This window comes from Patiria miniata, unplaced genomic scaffold (assembly GCF_015706575.1).
Source record: "Patiria miniata isolate m_02_andy unplaced genomic scaffold, ASM1570657v1 HiC_scaffold_30, whole genome shotgun sequence".
Lineage (NCBI taxonomy): Eukaryota > Metazoa > Echinodermata > Asteroidea > Valvatida > Asterinidae > Patiria > Patiria miniata.
This window is the reverse complement of record NW_024037070.1, coordinates 8,975,563-8,993,554: the sequence shown is the minus strand read 5'-3', so window position 1 is coordinate 8,993,554 and position 17,992 is coordinate 8,975,563. Positions and strand designations below refer to the sequence as shown.

The 17,992-nt window shown below is 40.3% G+C and overlaps 1 protein-coding gene across 3 annotated transcripts in view; it reads left to right on the top strand.

Moving 5' to 3' along the window:
* Positions 1 to 17,992, top strand: part of LOC119739357 (serine/threonine-protein phosphatase 4 regulatory subunit 1-like) — a 57,356-nt gene that overhangs the window by 26,113 nt on the left and 13,251 nt on the right. For all 3 annotated transcript variants that reach the window (XM_038214257.1, XM_038214256.1, XM_038214255.1), the window contains 3 exons: positions 9,223 to 9,326; positions 15,202 to 15,344; positions 16,910 to 17,056. In XM_038214257.1, the coding sequence (XP_038070185.1) occupies positions 9,223 to 9,326; positions 15,202 to 15,344; positions 16,910 to 17,056 (394 nt within the window). The remainder of the gene's footprint in view (positions 1 to 9,222; positions 9,327 to 15,201; positions 15,345 to 16,909; positions 17,057 to 17,992) is intronic.

The window sequence follows — 17,992 nt, the reverse complement described above, 5'->3', positions numbered from 1 at the left end:
CGCTGGCCCAAAATCCTTACAAAAACAGCCCTAGGAATACACCCCCTGCCTCCTCAAGTCACATGTGCCATGCTGAGCCGTGAGGGCAAAGGTCACAGGGTCAAACATGCTGGAGGTCATCTGGGAGGTACTATGGCTGGTGGTAGCTGGCAGATGGCAGACAGGGATCCTGCTGGAGTTATTATTATTTTGACATTCTGGAACACCATACGGTGATTGATAACATTCTATGCAGTGGTTATGCATGTCAGTATAGGAAATGTAGTTTGTACCAGTAAACATGGAAGGATATGGTAAGTACAACTTTAACAGGAGCATACGGGCACATGTAGTAAATTTGACCAGACTGTACATGTACATAATGTACATGATGTACATACATGTAGTACTAGTTCATGAATGTGTTTAAGTTTCTCAAAGTTTCATGTTCATGCAAGTGCATTGTCAATAAGGCCGTGTCCGAAACGGGCTTCCAGAGCTACGGCTACGTCTATTGTCAGCACGTCCCCTCGTATTTTCAATTGGCGTGGACCTAGACCTACATGTAGCTCTAGACAATTGATTCGGATGCAGCCTAATACATTTTCATGTACCGGTACCGTACATGTAGTTGGAGCAGTTGGACAGTACAATTTAACCCAATGGTATTTTCATCTACATTGTACATGTACCGTACATGCAGGTGTAACTGGGCATGTTTCAAAAGTCCCCAAATCATGTCGGACGGAATTTGATAGAACAAAATGTAACAATTTTTGTTTTAGAATACATTAAAATGTTATTCTGATTTCAAACACCACCAAAGATTTTAAGTAATGACACCTAACATTATTTCTAAATTCCACACTTTTGTTTGTCTGTTATTACGAAAAATGTGTACATGTCGGACGGAATCGATAGAAATGAGCCTCCTCAGAATTTCAGAAACAAAATCAGATTTTATCAAAACTTGAGGGATAATTTTTTTCTATGTTTTATGTCAAGAAGAGTAACAATCACTACTTATCCTGACGTATATATTTTCTCTACAACACTATGTCATATTCAGTTAAGCTCAGCTGAAGCCACACCATGTCGGACGGAACAAATCATGTCGGACGGAATCACTATGTTGACCCAAAAACAAAGTTTGAAGAAACTTAATTTTAATGATAGTGGTCTTTAGGTAGTTGACTGTGCTTACCACCTGGGCACTTATAATGAACTAATAAGCAAGCTTCTTACAATTGTGTGAGAAAGATTATTAAAAATCCGTCCGACATGCTTCATTCCGTCCGACATGATTTTCAGTACATCAGTTTACATCCTCTGTACAAACATGAATAATTGCAATCTTCAGACAGGTTTTTTAGCTAACAAATATTATCCACTTCAGGTCCATGTACAATGTCTAAATTTTCTGACAAAATGCATTCAGAATATTACTACTGGTGGTTTAAAATATATCTAATTTATACAGGAACAATTGCTAATATTTGCGCAATTTTCCGGATTGGGCACTCACAAAAGGCATGCTAAAAAAGGACCCTCGTTTATACGAAAAGGACACTCTTTGAAAAATGTTGTGGGTGGGGGGCAGGTGTGGATTCGGGGGGGGGGGGGGGGGGGGGGTAAAAACAAAACCCAGCTCTGTAAAAAAAATTGTTTTCCCATAGAAATTAATAAAAAAAATGTTAACCCCCCCCCCACTCCGACACCCACATTGTTTTTACTGGCAATAATGTTCGCCTTTGCACAAAATACGGACAGAGCCAGCTTAGTTAGGGGGCATACATGTACCGGTATGTACACCATTTCGTGATATACATGTATTGTTAATAATTGTCGGATTGAACAGCGCCCCCATTGAAAGTATGGTACAAGCCCCCCCCCCCCCCCCCCTGTCAAAAACACTGTCTATATTTCAGATTTTTTTGCCGATGAAACCCCCCCCCCCCCCCTCCCCCGGGGCAAAAATTCCTGGATCCGCCCCTGGGGGGGGGGGGGGGATAAACACTAGTGGAAAAAGGCAAATAATAGCAATCATTATAAAATATGTGGGGGGGGGGGGCTACACAGCTTCACTTTGGCACAGTTTTCTTTTTGTGTGTTCTATCCTTAAATTTCACAAGTTCATTTCTCCTTGTGTGTATTTCTCATGTGTAATTGCTCCCTGATCTTGCTATTCCGCTCTCTTTCTTTGGGGCATGGTAATCTTCTGGATGCATTGATGCTCTGTATATGTATAGCATTTTACAGCTAGCATTGTTTCACTGCTCTGACACATTATAACGATACTTTCCAAATTATTAAGTTCATGTAACACAATAGACATGTTTGGTTTATTAATATTTAGATAAAAACATATATGCCAGTATAGGTGAGTGTTACACACACATACCGGTACATGTACTTGCCAAATTACCTGGATACAGTTTAAATGCCCTCACCTACGGTACATTGTAATAATGTCTACCGAACCTCACTATCTTAACACAAATATGTAAAAGCCATCATCAGTCCAAAAAGAATAAAATGTACATGATTATGATTAATGTACATTGCACAGTTTAATTCCCATGAATATAGAAGGTTGCCTTAATTATTGGAAAAACCCAGGTGTGTGACTGGTCAGTAGGCTGCCAAACAAGTCAGCCTGTTCAACTTTGGCTAAATTTGGATTTTCGCATGTCGGACGGAATCTTACTGTCCTGTGTAGGCTTTGCTTTGATGGTACTGAAATGAGCAAAGAACAATATCAACTTGGTAAAAGTTCTTTATCCCCTACTTTATGTTTATTAATTAACAATTATTAATATCAGTTCCCCGAGGCACAACTATCTAGGAATGTAAAGTCCATTTCCGTCCGACATATACCATTCCGTCCGACATGCATGTCGGACGGAAAGCACTTTTATTCACTTTATCTCGAAGGGTGACAAGGTGAAACATAAAACTTTTTGTTGGTGTTAATACTGAGTCTATTCATTGATACTTGACAATATTTGCCTTTTTATTAAAACAAGTAAATTAAAAAAAACAACATTTTAACAACCTTAAGCATGTCGGACGGAAATCTTGATAACAAAAATTATCATTTGAAATGAAATACCAAGATTTACGGCAGCAGCAATAATGATGAAATGGATAATGACTGAAGACAATCTAAGTAATTGTTTTTGTGGAAAAGATAGAATTCAAGGCATTTCTACTTATTATGAGATGGGTTTTCTTTAAATGCAAAAAATTCCGTCCGACATGAATTGATTTCACTGGCCACACTATTAAAGCAACTTTTCACTGAGATAAGTATGTAAAAAAAAAAATTTTTATTCAAAATAGTAAAATTAGGTTAATCTGCTTTAAAAATAAGGATTTGTAAATCTTGTTTAAGGCTTTTTAATTTTTTACCTCTATGATGACCACTTTTGAAACATGCCCACCTGTTGTTGGTGTTGTTCACAAAGTTGTATTTGGTGGATAGCAGTGTGTTGTACATGTAGGTCTCGAGACTGGTCTGGGTCTCGAGACTGGTCTCCAGACCACTTTTTGCTGGTCTCGGACTCTCGGGAGCTGAGATCTCGGTCTTGGTCTCAGTCTTGGACTTTCCGGTCTCGACTACAACACTGGTGGATAGTACGTGTACAATATACATACCCATGGGGGAGACTACACCAAAAACATTCATGTACGTGTACAAGTGTACACCCAGTGTTGCCCATGATAGGTCATGTACCCCTCTGGGGGTATACTGGTACATGTAATTATCCCATTGAGCGGGCCAGGCAATCAAGATGCACCCAGTGTTTCCTACGATGGGACACTTGGGGCGTTTTCGAATCCCTGTTCTTGACAACACGCGTGTAACACGAGAACGTGTTCTCGAGCTGGTTGTTACGAACGCGCGGGTGCGTGTCGCATCGATATAAAGCAATGCAAAATGACCGACAATCGTCTGAATTTGTACTTAAATCTATTCCAAATGAACGAGGACGACTGTTGCAAAACCGGACATGCGGGGATGAAATTGCAGACCTGCACTATAATGGTATTCTTATTCCAATCATTAGGGTATATACTATTAGCAAAAAAAAAAACCCACACAAAACAATTTACGAATCTGCACAGTCCGCCATTTTGTTCAAGCTGCACCTCGCCGAACCCTCCATCAACCGGGGAGTGAAAAAATCGATCCGCGAACGCCCTCTCGGGTCTGTTCGTGACATTCGAGACCGCTGTTCTCGTGTCGGGTTAACCCGAGTGTTGTCAAGAACAGGGATTCGAAAACGCCCTTGTGTGGTACCCCACTTGGGGTTAGTTATCCCATTAGGTGGACCACATGAAACAGATGCACCCAGTGTTGTCCATGATAGGGTGCTGTCTGGTACCCTACTGGGTGTCAGTTAACCCATTGGGTGGACCACAGGAAACAGATGCACCCGGTGTTGTCCATGATAGGGTGCTGTCTGGTACCCTACTTGGTGTCAGTTAACCCAGTGGGTAGACCACACAAACAAGAGGTGCTGTCTGGTACCCTACTGGGTGTCAGTTAACCCATTGGGTGGACCACACAAACAAGAGGCACCCAGTGTTGTCCATGATGGGGTGCTGTCTGGTACCCTGCTGGGGGATAGTAATACAACAAGGGTGCCTATCACTGCTCCTGAAGGGAATAGACAGGTGGTCTGGGTCATAGCAGTCTACCACCCTCCTACATGTACCCAGGGATGTAATTACCCAAAGTTTGCCAAAAGTGCTATTTACCAAACACCAAGACAAACCACTTCATGTGTACATGTATCAAGTCCACTTTGTTTCCAGGGTAGTACATGTACATGTTGGTATCGCTTTGTGGTTCCCTAGACATTGCAGCTTGTTTGTCCTGCATAATTCCCTATATTATTTGTACCTGTACACACGTAATTTCCCATGATATGCTTGAAAGAATTTTTTTTGTGAATTGGGAATACAGGCTCGAGAGATCACACATTTTGAAAAAAAAAAGAAATACATGTATCATAGTGCATTGTTTTAAATCTTATCAATAAATGCCTTGGAGAGTTGATAGCTTCTGATTGGTCTAGACTGGATCACGTGGGGGTGTATAAATGGTGATATAAGGACCAGCTTCAAGAATAAGCGAATAAATGGCCCCTGAACCAGCATTGATCCAGCATCATGTAAGCCAAATGATTGGCCAAATATGCAACGGTCCTACGGTAGCTTGTTCTTCCCTAACTAAGCCAAGTATTTCTGTTCTCAAAGAATAATTTACATATCAAGGAAAAAGTGGAGGTTTTTGTGGGAGGTGGGGTCAATGTAAGTGAACTGATTCAAACAAAAATCTCGTAAGAAAATTGGGGAAAAAATACATCTTTTGCCATAGTTTTAAATTACAGTTACTTGTATGCCCTTTACTTGTATGCACAAATACACCACATCCAAGACATGCACATGCAGAGGTTTTTAATTAAAAGTCACTGCAGGAAGTTCATATTGTGGACTTGTATCACTCCAAACAAAGCACTTCCTAGATCCTCCCTCGCTCCTAACCCCCCGAAGCGAACCAGAATTCACTACCCCCCCCCCCTCCCTCCTCCCCAATTTCCCATTGCAATTTCCCATTGATAAGAAACACCGGCCAAAATTGAATACTGACCCAATATCGTGGCAAGACAGTCACTTTGTTCTTGGTTTTTCGAGTTCTTTTTATTTGGAGCTTGGGGCAAAAGAGAAGTTGAATCATCACAAATTTCTGCCGTCGGAAATAAGGCTTCACATTCATACATATATTGAATTTTCAACCCAGAGGTTATGATACAGGGCTGTGGAGAGCTTTGTCAAGACCCAGATGATGAAAGAAGGAAACGATGAAATTGTTCAGATCTTGAGAAAGATCTATCATTCTGGCAGCAGCATATTTTAAAGGGACCATGAGACGAATTTTACTAGGGAACATATTTTGTGCAACTTTCTACTCCTTTCTAATGTATAAAAACTATTTGACATCCCTTCGTGAAATTGTGGTTAATTTTATTGAAAAGTGCCCTCCTTTAAACATTTAAACATTTTCTATGCTTTTCCTGACAAAAGTTGTTGCTGAGATGTCATTTCAGGAAATCACTGTTCAGTTTAGGGGTTTTCTGTTCGAATTGTGACCCCAACATTAGCTCACTGAAAACATTTGTGAGAAAAGTTTGCTTACATGTATTTGCTTGCTGTCTTGTACTGAAACAACAATGAATCACCAAAGAAGAAAAAAAATATTCAAAAATCTGGCAAAATTTGGTGCTGAAATACTGGTATAACATTATTAGGTTTCTGCCTGAAATTACATCGCACTTTTGCTCATGAATATGTAAATTGACATCAGCATAAAGACCAAATACATGTATGACACAAAAATACCCTTGAAAATTGCAAAATGAAAATTGAAAATTAAGGTTGAATGGGACACAAAGGTGCTTTTTCAAGGACTGCATTACATTGCATGGACCCTTCCAGTAGAGCTTCATAATGACTTTAGCATCTGACTCTTCCCGTAGTTATAATTGAGAGCAGAATTTTGACAATATTTTCCGGCTGGGTGAGTTCAATATGATGAATGATGCTTTGAGGTTACTGTATAAAGATTGCATGGGCAGTGAGCTATGAAATTGCATGCATGACCGAACGTGAACGAAACAAGGAAAAGACTCCATTGCATTTATATGGAACAGATGGAAATCTTGTACAAGTTTCCAAATTGTGATTAATCTGCTTGTAATTTAGGATTACCGAAGGTTTTACACACTGGGCCCACTGCGGAGCTGAACACAGCTGGTTTTCTGTGTTATTGACTCGTGCATCGTAAATGTAGTGTGTTTCACAGTATAGGCTATAGTATGCAGATAGTGTACATGTACATGCACAAAATGTATGTACATTTGTACATTATACTGTACCTTGAAAGGTATGATATGTACATCTGTACTTCAACAAGAAATTCTATTAGTATGTACATATGTACATGTACAAGTGTCAAGTCAGCTCAAATCAGTTTAGAGTGAGGGTCCTAGCTATGGTTCATGTCAGTTCATTGCCACTGGGATCACTTAATGTGCTATGAATTGGAAGTGACGTGTTTGTGTGTTCGAGTTGACAGCTCAATTTCCTCTCCCTGTAGACGGTCACTTTCTATTCCCTGGTTTGGTCAAAGGGAAAAATGGATACAGATTGCTAGTACATACTTTAATGATCTTCTGTACTACTTGTACTAGGACATACATCATATTGGAAATGTTCTCTGAAGTTGAATTTTGGACTTAGCAATATCCCCTTAAAAAAAAACCAGTCGTCATTTCCTCTTTCAAACAATTACCGGCAGAATCTTATTCAGTGTGGTTTAATTTTAATCCTTTCAGGGACCGTAGGCAGAAGAAGTGCTTGCTTGGAAGTAAAATGATCACATTTGTACATGAGTGGCCGTAGATGGATAACAATTTCAATTTTCAGTTTTTAAGTAACACATGCACAACTCAGGGTTTTAAAATATTTAATTGTAATGGTTTAGATACATAGAATTTGAAAAAAATAATCAGTTTATTAACACAGCTTATTGCACATATCTGTAAATATAATACTTTGCACAGCATTTCCCCTGACAAAAAGTCTGACAATGTGTGGCAATAAATCGTTTCACGCCGTATTTGAATTGGATCCCGGCTTCCAATTCAACTGAACAGTGGCTTCACAAGCCTGTTCCTTCTTGCCTCTTGCCCATAGCGTGGGCGTGGAACACACACTGGCCCCAGACTGCGCTGAAAAACCCCCTTGGATATTATCAAGCCAAGGGGGGTGCATTCCCTACAAAAGGTCAGGCAATATCAGCCAGCGAGTCTGGTTCCAATACTCCCCGAGGTGCCATACTACTAGCGTTAATACACACTCTCCATAGGCACCACATGGCCTCCGGAGTGCCCGCACTCGCCGCACCACCAATATTGAATTATTGAGTAATTTGATAGAAGATCGGGTCAAGCCGTGGTGTTTTATTTTTTAAGGGAACCTTGCGTGCTGATAGAAGCAGGGATAGTGTGGATAGCGGGGCGATCTGTAAGATAAGGACTGGTGGGGGATTGAGTTGCAGCTGTCAAAAGTATCGGAATTTTGGAAAAGGGGGGGGGGGGGGGAGAGGTGCCATGGAATGTGGATAATTTCAGTTTTGACAAGTTTTTTACAGGTACATTTTTATACCTGTGTATTTTTGGTGGTTGTTACAGTGTTGTTTGCAAACTTCATATACATTTGAAGACTTTATTTTCAAAACACGATAAACGTTACCTTTTTAGAATCCCACCCTCTCTTGGCTGCCCAGTCACTTTCGACAGCTTACATGTGTACCGGTATAGTTAAACACAACTTAAAAATCAGTTAAGTCTTACTGTTTGTATTCTTTGAAGTTTCATAATCGCGGAAATATTTCACTTTTTTCAAATATATCGCATTTTGGAAATAAAATGTTCATTTGTATTGAATGATTCAAAAGAGCTCACATTGGTTTCAATGTTTTTTTTCTAAAGCAGAATACCTTACACAACTTCATTGTGGTTTTTGTTTTGACTCCCCCCCCCATCTCTTAGGAAATGAAGGATCCATGGAACTTCTCTTAATTCATTTACTCTGCTGAATCCAACAGGATCCAACTATATCATAAACCCGTTGGAGCCTGTTGGATTGAGCAGTAAACCCCTGGTACAAATGTACATGTATATATTCAGAGTGGGATTCTTTTGGGTACTGATAAATAATGCCAAGTTGGACTCTGTTGGATCCAACAGACAACTAAAAATTAGGCACAGTTAAATTTTGTTGGATTTTGTTGGATTTTGTATGAGCAGGAAGTAACCAACATTTGATAGGCGAATAGAAATGGGATAGATTTTAAAGGACTTGGAGGGTAATTTTTAAATTGTTGCTCTGACTGTTCAAAGATATCTTCTTAACTTTTTCTTGTCATTTCTGACAACCCATTTCTGGGGGGGGGGGGGGGGACATTTGATAGGCGCATAAGAAATAGGAAATGGGCTGTAGCTTCCTCAATCCTGCCAAATCCCCCAAAACACTCTGATAGATTTTGAAGGACTTGGAGGGTAATTTTAAAATTGTTGCTATGACTGTTCATGTTTTCAGTCTCCTCTTCTTTTTTAAAGATCCCTTATTAACTTTTTCTTGTCCATTATTGTTATTTTATTCTGTCTCTAGGCAAATGGCAGCAAGGGGTTTACTGGAGTCACTACGGACAATCTGTGACCCCGAGGATCGTGACGCTGGACTGGATACTATGCTACGACTCTCAGAGGACCAGGGTAAGAACTTAGAACCCAGGACTTAACTCGGAGTCTCGGAGTGAGAATAAAGAACTCTGAACTTAACCTGGGGTAAAAACTTCAGAACCCAGAATTTAGCCCAGTAAATGAACTTAGGACTAAGAGCTTAGCCCTGGTTAAAACTTAAAGGGTAAGAACATAGAACCAAGAACTTAACCAACAGTAAGAATGAAGAATCCAGAACTTCGCCCAGGGTATGAACTTAAAACCCAGAGCTTAGCCCAGGGCAAGAACTGAGAACCTAGAAATTATCCCACGGTAAGATATAAGAACCAAGAATGTTGCCCATGTTAAGATCTTAGAACCTAGAACATGGCCAGGGAAGGAGCTTTCTAAATTTTGGAGACTTCTTGGCAAGTTTGATGGTGCTCAAGAGTGTGACCAGGGGAAAATGTATTAAAATTTGGTCCAATTTTGGACGCTTTAATTACTGAACTACTAAATTCCTAAGGATTGAAAAAGCGAGACTGCATATTGCAAGTAACCTGTGCCTATGCAGCATGAAATTGCCAAAATATTAGTAAAATAAGCCAGAAATTGTCCTCATGAATGACTTTCCCTTGTTGGCAAGATGCTGCATGTAGGAAGAGAATAAGTTTGTGTTCAGAAGGGAATATGTACTGCAACCTTTTTGTGTAGGACGGCTTAATGAGGTATTGAAGTTGGTTCTAATTGTTGAAAGGACCTTCGTGTACATTGGAAACAAAAGGAAACCTTATTGCAGTGGTACATGTACAATGTACATGTACATCCTCATCCAAGGATCATGATTAAAAAGTCATCCTTGAGATCATTAACTGAAGTCATGACTGTCGTCAGTCACGTACAGGTACTTACCGGTACATGTACGGTTTGTACCGGTAAATTGGAGGCATTTGGTCATTTTGGCAACCATACTGGTTGATGTAAGCATTGAAAGTACTCATACAGTCTGTGTTCTACTTCTACAACAGGCAACAAACAACAGTCATCAACCGAGTGTCAGTTGGTCAACTGATACAAACTTTCAAACACTTCTGCTGCTGAGGTGTTTAACCCATTAGTCATTGTACTGCCCCAAACCGCCCTGCCTATTACTACCTGTAGTGTCTAAGTAATTGTAATGTTATACAAAGTTGCTGATGGGTTCAGGCGTGAGATTTTTCAGACTTCTGTCTGAAATCGGATCTTTTGAATCTGAGAGAAAGATATCAGAAGGGCCTGTCGAAAGAAATGCATCTTTCAGACGTTTCACCCAATTTTCAAATCATTTTTCAGATCGTAAAGCCACCTCTCTCCGTAATCCTGTATCGCAGTGATACCACGTAACCACCAGCGCGTTAACTTCCAGCCTAACTCAAAATTAAAATACAAAGAAAAAAACGTTGGCGGTTTGTCTGCTTGGTTGCTACGGGTACGTGTAGTCTCTTGTCTTGGCTGCAAAGGCCCGTAGGCGTGTCGAGCACATGAACAGTCGGCGAGAGTCTGATAATTAAATAGAGTTGTGCTGTCGGCTCGGAGGGAGGTGTGCGTTTTATGAGATGGACCAGCAGCTTATCTGCTCCCCTCATCTTGAGGCCGGTGGGGCTGGGTATGGCACGGCGCTGGGGGGTGGTTTAATTATTGACTGTGGCCGATTTGAATGGGCTAAATACCGGCGTGTGTCCTGGCCACGACCTGGATGTGACCTGCTAAGCGCTCGCTGTGTTCAATTAATTACATCTACTGGAATTATGAGCGGATTACGGTTTAGCAATCCTACAATGTACATGTTAGTGCTGTGCATTCTCAAATAATTTGGTATTCGATTATTTGAACTTTGAATCAATTGAATATTCGTATATCAAAAACATGCGATCAAGGTTTGTATGCGCAAGCCTTACATGAACATGTACAAAAGTATAGTAAAATGTTAAGAACATGACACGTGTGCATGTATCGATATATTTTTTAAAGGTACATATAGCTGACTCTGATATTTTAACAATTGAGATAGGCGTATAAGTTAATATTCCTCGTGGTAGCTCTCAAGTCATGCATTTAAAGTGACTGTCTTCAAAACTGGCAATTGCCATGGAAACTGGTACAATTAGACATACATCACAGATGTTGTTCTTCATCTTACGCAGCTCACATTTTCAAATATTTGAATCAGAGAACTAATTTTCAGATATTCGGCTGATGACTAAATATTCAGTATTTAGCGTGGATATGTGTACATGCATACATACAGTGCTGATGTATGTGACCGACCATCTCAAAACTATGCTGAAGTGTCCAGTAAAGTCTTCTTTGTTGTTAAGAAATTCCAGAAAAATTACAATAATGTATAGCACAAAAACATGTACATTGTACAGGGTGTAAATTCCGAAACTCAGACTCAGAGTGTCCGTTAACTACAAACGCTGACTGAAATTGATAGAGTGTCCGTCCCAATACCGCAAAGTAAGATTTTGGTTTTGGCAGATTTTGGGATAGTTACTGTACCGGTACGTTTCATACTCAAAACTGCCAGGAAATGAGGACATTTTGATTTTAACATGCTCATTATGATCAAAAGAAAATAATGATTATTAAAAAAACAAAACAAATTTCCTCAATTCGATCTCTGCCAGGAAAACTGTATCCATTAATTGGAAAGTAGGAAACCAAACGACGGTTGGGAAACCGGACTCCCACGTTTCAACCTCGGAACTGCCAACATTAATTGGATAGCATACATGTATGAAGCTATAAATGCACTAATGAGGTACCGGTAGTGATATCTCTGTGGTCATTATTTACATGTAAACACAGATTGTGCATTGTATACTTCATTTTCTTACACATGCTCATGCACAAAATGCAATTATACCTGCTCATGTAAGTTTGCCTATTTTTAATATTCTGCAATCCTTGTACATATATACATGTAGATGTACATGTACATGTACCAGTACTAGAAAAAAAAAGTTGACCAAAATTTTCACTTTTGCTTATGTACACTGTACATGTATGTGTGTGTTTACGCAATCATGGATGGTATAGGTACGTCACAAAACAGACTTGTACTTAAGTCATTGTGGGATGCTACAAATGCCAGACAAGATGGATGAGTCGAGACCTGATTAGAGAACTTTGCATCATCAGAATTATATGCTTCTTGGTCTGTTGTGTCTGAGATGGAGTTAGTACACTCTGCAGTCCAGTCTTCAAGCGGTAAGAGTTAAAGGCATAAAGGATCGTGTCCATTTATCCCAAAAATAACCAAATTACTGTCCAAATGCTTATTGGATTAACCCTAGCCACCCCAACCCTTCAAAATCCAACTGCATGTTTTGTTGGAACCTGTTGGAGTGAGTACCACACTTACATGTAGGTTACGTGTACCACCACAATCGGAGTCCAACGTTCGAATTCAACTTGCCATGGTCCCCGAGATTAATCCCCGCCTCCAATAACTTTGGATACATTCGAAATATGCAGTGGATGGACCGGGAACCAGTCTAGGTATCCCCCAACTCTCCTTTTCTGGCCGTTGATGGGGTACTTGTACACGGAGCCCATAGAGAGTTATTTTTGGCCAGCTATATCAACATGTACCTGATGGACTCCACCCTTGAGTGTAGATTCCAAGAATGCAAAATGTTACTGCTTTTGAAGGGAAATTGACTTGTGCATCTGCTGTGCACCATGCTTAGAGCCGCTAAGATGCTGTACAGAAAATATCGCTTAGCGAATTTACATGCTATGCAAAATGTGGCTGAATACCAGTCACAAGCAACACTGCTTGACATTTTTGGCTGGTTACATGTTTTTGGCACATGTTTGAGCTTAGTTTAATCTGACACCGTAGACAATCGGTCGCTTTGCCCTCTGAGACCATTGTGTCATCCTTTAATACACATGCACTTGGGCAGCAACACGCACCCCTCCCTACAAATCAGGAATGATTCATCACAAAGCGTCCTGCAATGTCACTGTAGTTGACTGTCATCGACATGAATGAAAAAAAAACAGAACACATTTCACCGGGGGTCACAATTTTGTGAATCCCTTCCCCCGAAAGTATTCAAAGGAATTTTGTGAAATCATCCTAAAATTGTCTCGGAACAATTCATGGGTAGCGTGATGTCACTACTTTTTTATTTCCATTTCCCATTGTTCTCGCTTTGACGTTCATTGGATATGGGATTGATGTTTATTGGCAACGATAGAAACTTAAAAGTTCCGTCACTTGGAGCGATGGTCGCTCACTGGTTTTTAGATGAATCATCTTGGTTTATTCTTCTCATTGTCTGGAACACATGTTACATTCCTGACGTTCAGTGTCTTCAGGCGTGCCACTTCTTCCGTTCCCTCCTCATCCATATCTGTCATATTTTCTCCGCTGGTTTGCTGCTGTGAAACAATACACGCAACCGCCATGGATTCCAGACTGACTAGTTTTGCACAACTCGGTAAAAATAACTTTTCTCAGACTTTTGGAGTTTTTAGTTGAAGTTCAGTACATGCATGCACTGGAGGAAGTTGCAGAAGTTATCAAGTACATGATACATGTACCGTAGTATTGGGTACATGTACATGTATGAAGTACTTTTGATTTCTGAAAAAGCATGGTGTTCGCATACGTGGATCCGTAGGTGGCTTAAAAGTGTACATTCTGAGAGATTTCACAAAAGTTGGAGCCAGACTGTAAACAAAAGACTGGCGCCGCATATTTTTTTTTTAAATCACTGTAAGATTCATTGGAGATATCGGGTCCCATGCTAGCTTAAAGGGACATATCGCCCTTGAATGCACCTGATTGGGCTACAAAACGTATTTTAAATGAAATAATGTTAGTTAGAGAGAGCATATTTAGAAGTAGGATATAAACGTCCACACAACCATCCTTTAAAAACTGGGTGTTTTTGTGTTATTCTTGCGAGAACCATGTGAGAACAAATTTTTGGGGTCAACATTTTGACTCTCATAAATCAAGCTGTTGAGTGCTAGTTGTGAATCCTGCCGCACAGTGGTTCGCATTCTGCGGACGTGCGAGAAACAACATTTGTGTATTGGTGCTGTGTGTATTATGTGACACACACACAACGTATATTGTACATTGAATAGACACGGCTGGAAATGTGTATGCGTATGCCACAAAATGTCCGCCTCGTCCGATGTAAACAACCAGGTTTTTTTTCCCCCGTCTTTTCTTGGGAATGGTAAGACATTAGGCCCAAAAAAAAAAGTCTCCGGTTTCTGGTATGGAGCTTGCCTCAAAAGTGGTGCGGCGACCCGGCTTTTTTTTTTTTTTTTAGCTGTTTTTTTTGGGGGGGGGGGGGGCTTCAAATGTCGGCTGATGACTGCAAATGGTGCCCGACTAAACTTAGTACAAATATATGGGAGTCCAGAGAGGCCACATAAAGCTTATTCTCGATCATAACCCCATCTAAAAACACGTTAAAATTGTGCAGCAGCAGGATTCCAGTCAAACCAGTGAGTTTGGCGGTTTTGAGACATCATCTTGTATTGAAAAAAAAACTTTTTCATTTTGCCGACGCGCATCGCTACGGCGACGCGCGCGCATACCAGAAACCGGAGACTTTTTTTTTTTGGCCTTAGGTTAGTTTTTTTTAACCAGACCTTTGAAATAGGATATTAAGTACAAAATCCAAAACATAAGTTCTGGGATTTCAAGCCGTTATGCCCCTTTAAGAATTACACACCTAGCGATCCCTAGCCCATACAAGCTGAAACAAAAGTTGCCAATGTTTCCATTGGCTATGTGGATGTCCAATAAAGATTGCAAACATTGGCAAATTTTCCTTGAGTGTAACGCATTTCCTTGATTTCGCACATGACTCGCATTATAAATTCCCTTTTCTTTTCTTCTCGTGTTCCACCTCAGAGCCTATGGTCCGAGCCGAGTTGATGGAGCAGATACCACACATAGCCATGCTGTGTCAGGAGAACCGTAGCTTCTTCCCAAACACAGTGCAGGACTACATCCTCCCGTTGGTGGTCCGCTATCTCACCGACTCCAACAACCAGGTACGAACAGTCTCTGCTTTGACATTGGAAGACTTGCACGTCCAAAATACCACAAGATTAGTTTTTGTAACACGGAAAATGATGTAGACACAGTAAGCATACTGTTACCGGATGAATACAAAATTTTAAGTTGCAAAGTTTTGCACACATTATCCTTATTATTTTTTTTGGAGGGGTGGGTGGGAGAGACAATTATTTTTAATTCCTTTCAAGAACGAAAACGAATAGTAACTGCTGCATAGTGCTTGCGGACAGGATTGACATGAAATATACAAATGAAAAGAAATTAGACAGCCGAATGTTCGATCCGGGCCAGATCTTTTTCAGAAGCCTTTGGCACAGATTCCACTAGGATCAAAACGTCAGGCCGTCCAACGTTTCTGACTGTCAAAAAATGGGTTAAATAGTCCAACTTGAGGCAGTACAGCTACATGTAGCCCCATGTGCCTGTTGAGGATGAAAAAAATGCCCTAGAACTGGAGGAGTTGCCTTTATGATCAATACGTTGATGAAAAATTCCAATAGAATTCAGCTCTTAGCGTCTCACCCCTGCCAGGAAAAGGTAATTAAAGCAGAAGATAAGATCCAACCTGTGAGTATGATAAATACATGATTGATGAAACAAATCTACTGGAAGTGTTTTCAGCCAGGCAACCCCCAGACTCTGCACAGACTAAATTCCCTAGATCTAGCTCATTTTTGATGAATCAGCTCCTCTCCCCCAGTCCGCCCAGACCCAATCCAACCCAGGCCCACAGCTGGGTTTGTTATGAGACCCATAGAGCGTCAGCCTCAGTCACAGGAATGCACCAGCCCTTGCACCTGTTCAAGGCCCCTCTTTGTCTCTAATTGTCACCGTTCTCAGATTTCAAATGCTATCCATTGCGATGCAGCCAACAAGGACCAAGAAAAGAAGTTTGTTGCCCAATTGCGAGACCACATCATGTACATGTACATGTACATGTACACATATTAATATGCATTTTGCCTTATGCATGTTAGACATCAATCAAAAGGGTGTTTGCTAAAAAAAATTATTTTCAAGGCTTCAATTCCCAATTCCCTCAAAGCTGGGAAAAACATATGTTTTTTTTATTAGCTTGTGTCTATCCATACTTTATTTAGCTTGTGTCTCTCCATAGCATGAAAAGCATAATATATATTTCTGTTAAACGAAAACTCCTGTAATAAATCTTAAACTGATGGTAAATGTACTTTTGTTAAAATTATGGGTTTTTTAATTCAATAATAGAATGTAAATCTGTATTTTATGTTTATTAATATTATCCAAAAGGTTTTAGTGGAAAAATTATAATGAAAATGAATCAAACTACTGCAAACTGCTTACTGACTGGATTGAATTAAAATTTAAAAAATGGCGTAATGTATCACTATTTGCAGGACCTTTCTCAAAAGCAAAATTATTTTGTTATCTGCATGTAAAAACAGAGTCAGATCTCTAAAAAGTAATTGTTTCAAAATTAGCTTAAGACAACGCCCACGTGAGGATCTCATCGATTTTCCTTTAATTCCCCCCCCCCCTCCTCCCAACCACCATCTCATAGGTGCGTAAGACAAGTCAAGCTGCGTTACTGGTCCTCCTAGAGCAGGAACTGATTGAGAAGAGAGACATCGAGGAACAAGTCTGCCCCATCATCATCCAGCTCTCAGGGCAAGGGAGCTCGGAAGACTACCGAAATGAAGCCGTCGCAGTGAGTACCACTCTCTAGTAGTCTTGTAGTTGTCGGTCTCAAGTCCATCACAAGTCCTCCAGTCCTTAGTCCAGTCACAAGCTTCTCAAATGAACTATGAACAAGGCATTCCCTTGTTATTGTTCATCCCCTGTTACTTGTGACAACACATGAGACTGGACTTGCGATGCACTTGTGACGGAACTTGTGATGGAGTTGCGACTAGACTGTAGACTTTCTTGTGATGTACTTGTGACTGGACTAGTGAGGACTTGTGACCAGAGTTGTGATTGACTTGTGATTGACTTGCGATTGACTTGCGAATAGACTTATGAATGACTTACGATTTACTTGTGACCAAACTTATGATAGATTTGTGACTGCCAGACTTTCAAATTTCTTGTGATGGACTTGTGACTGGACTAGTGATTAGCTTGTGACCAGACTTGTGATGGACTTGGGGACATATCGGGGAGCTCTAACACCAACAAAAATGCAACCTGCTAACATCAACTAAAATGCAGTCTATCTAGGTGTGCTGGTGCTGGCTTGATGCAGTGTACTGTGTGAAAGACATGGGTAGTGAGATTGTGACATCTCAAGACTATCTTGCTACCTTGTCTCTCATCACAGCGTGCTGGCTCTTACAACGGGGGACAACAGGGACTGCTAACATCCAGAGAAATGAAATAATATGCCGCATTTTGGGTAATTGGTCTGTTGTTCTAATACGCCATGATTTCTTGGATTTATCGCTGGGTTATCTGTTCAAAAGCACACTAATTGTTGACACAGGGTTGTCCAGATTTCTGTATAAAATGTCAGCTTTTTGAAGGCAGAACAATTATTTGAAGTATGTAGAAAATTGTTATACTAAACATTAATGTATCCTTTCTGTCCACAAAGTCTTTTTTCTTCTTTTGCTCGCTTGAATTTCTACAACATTTGAATCTTCTG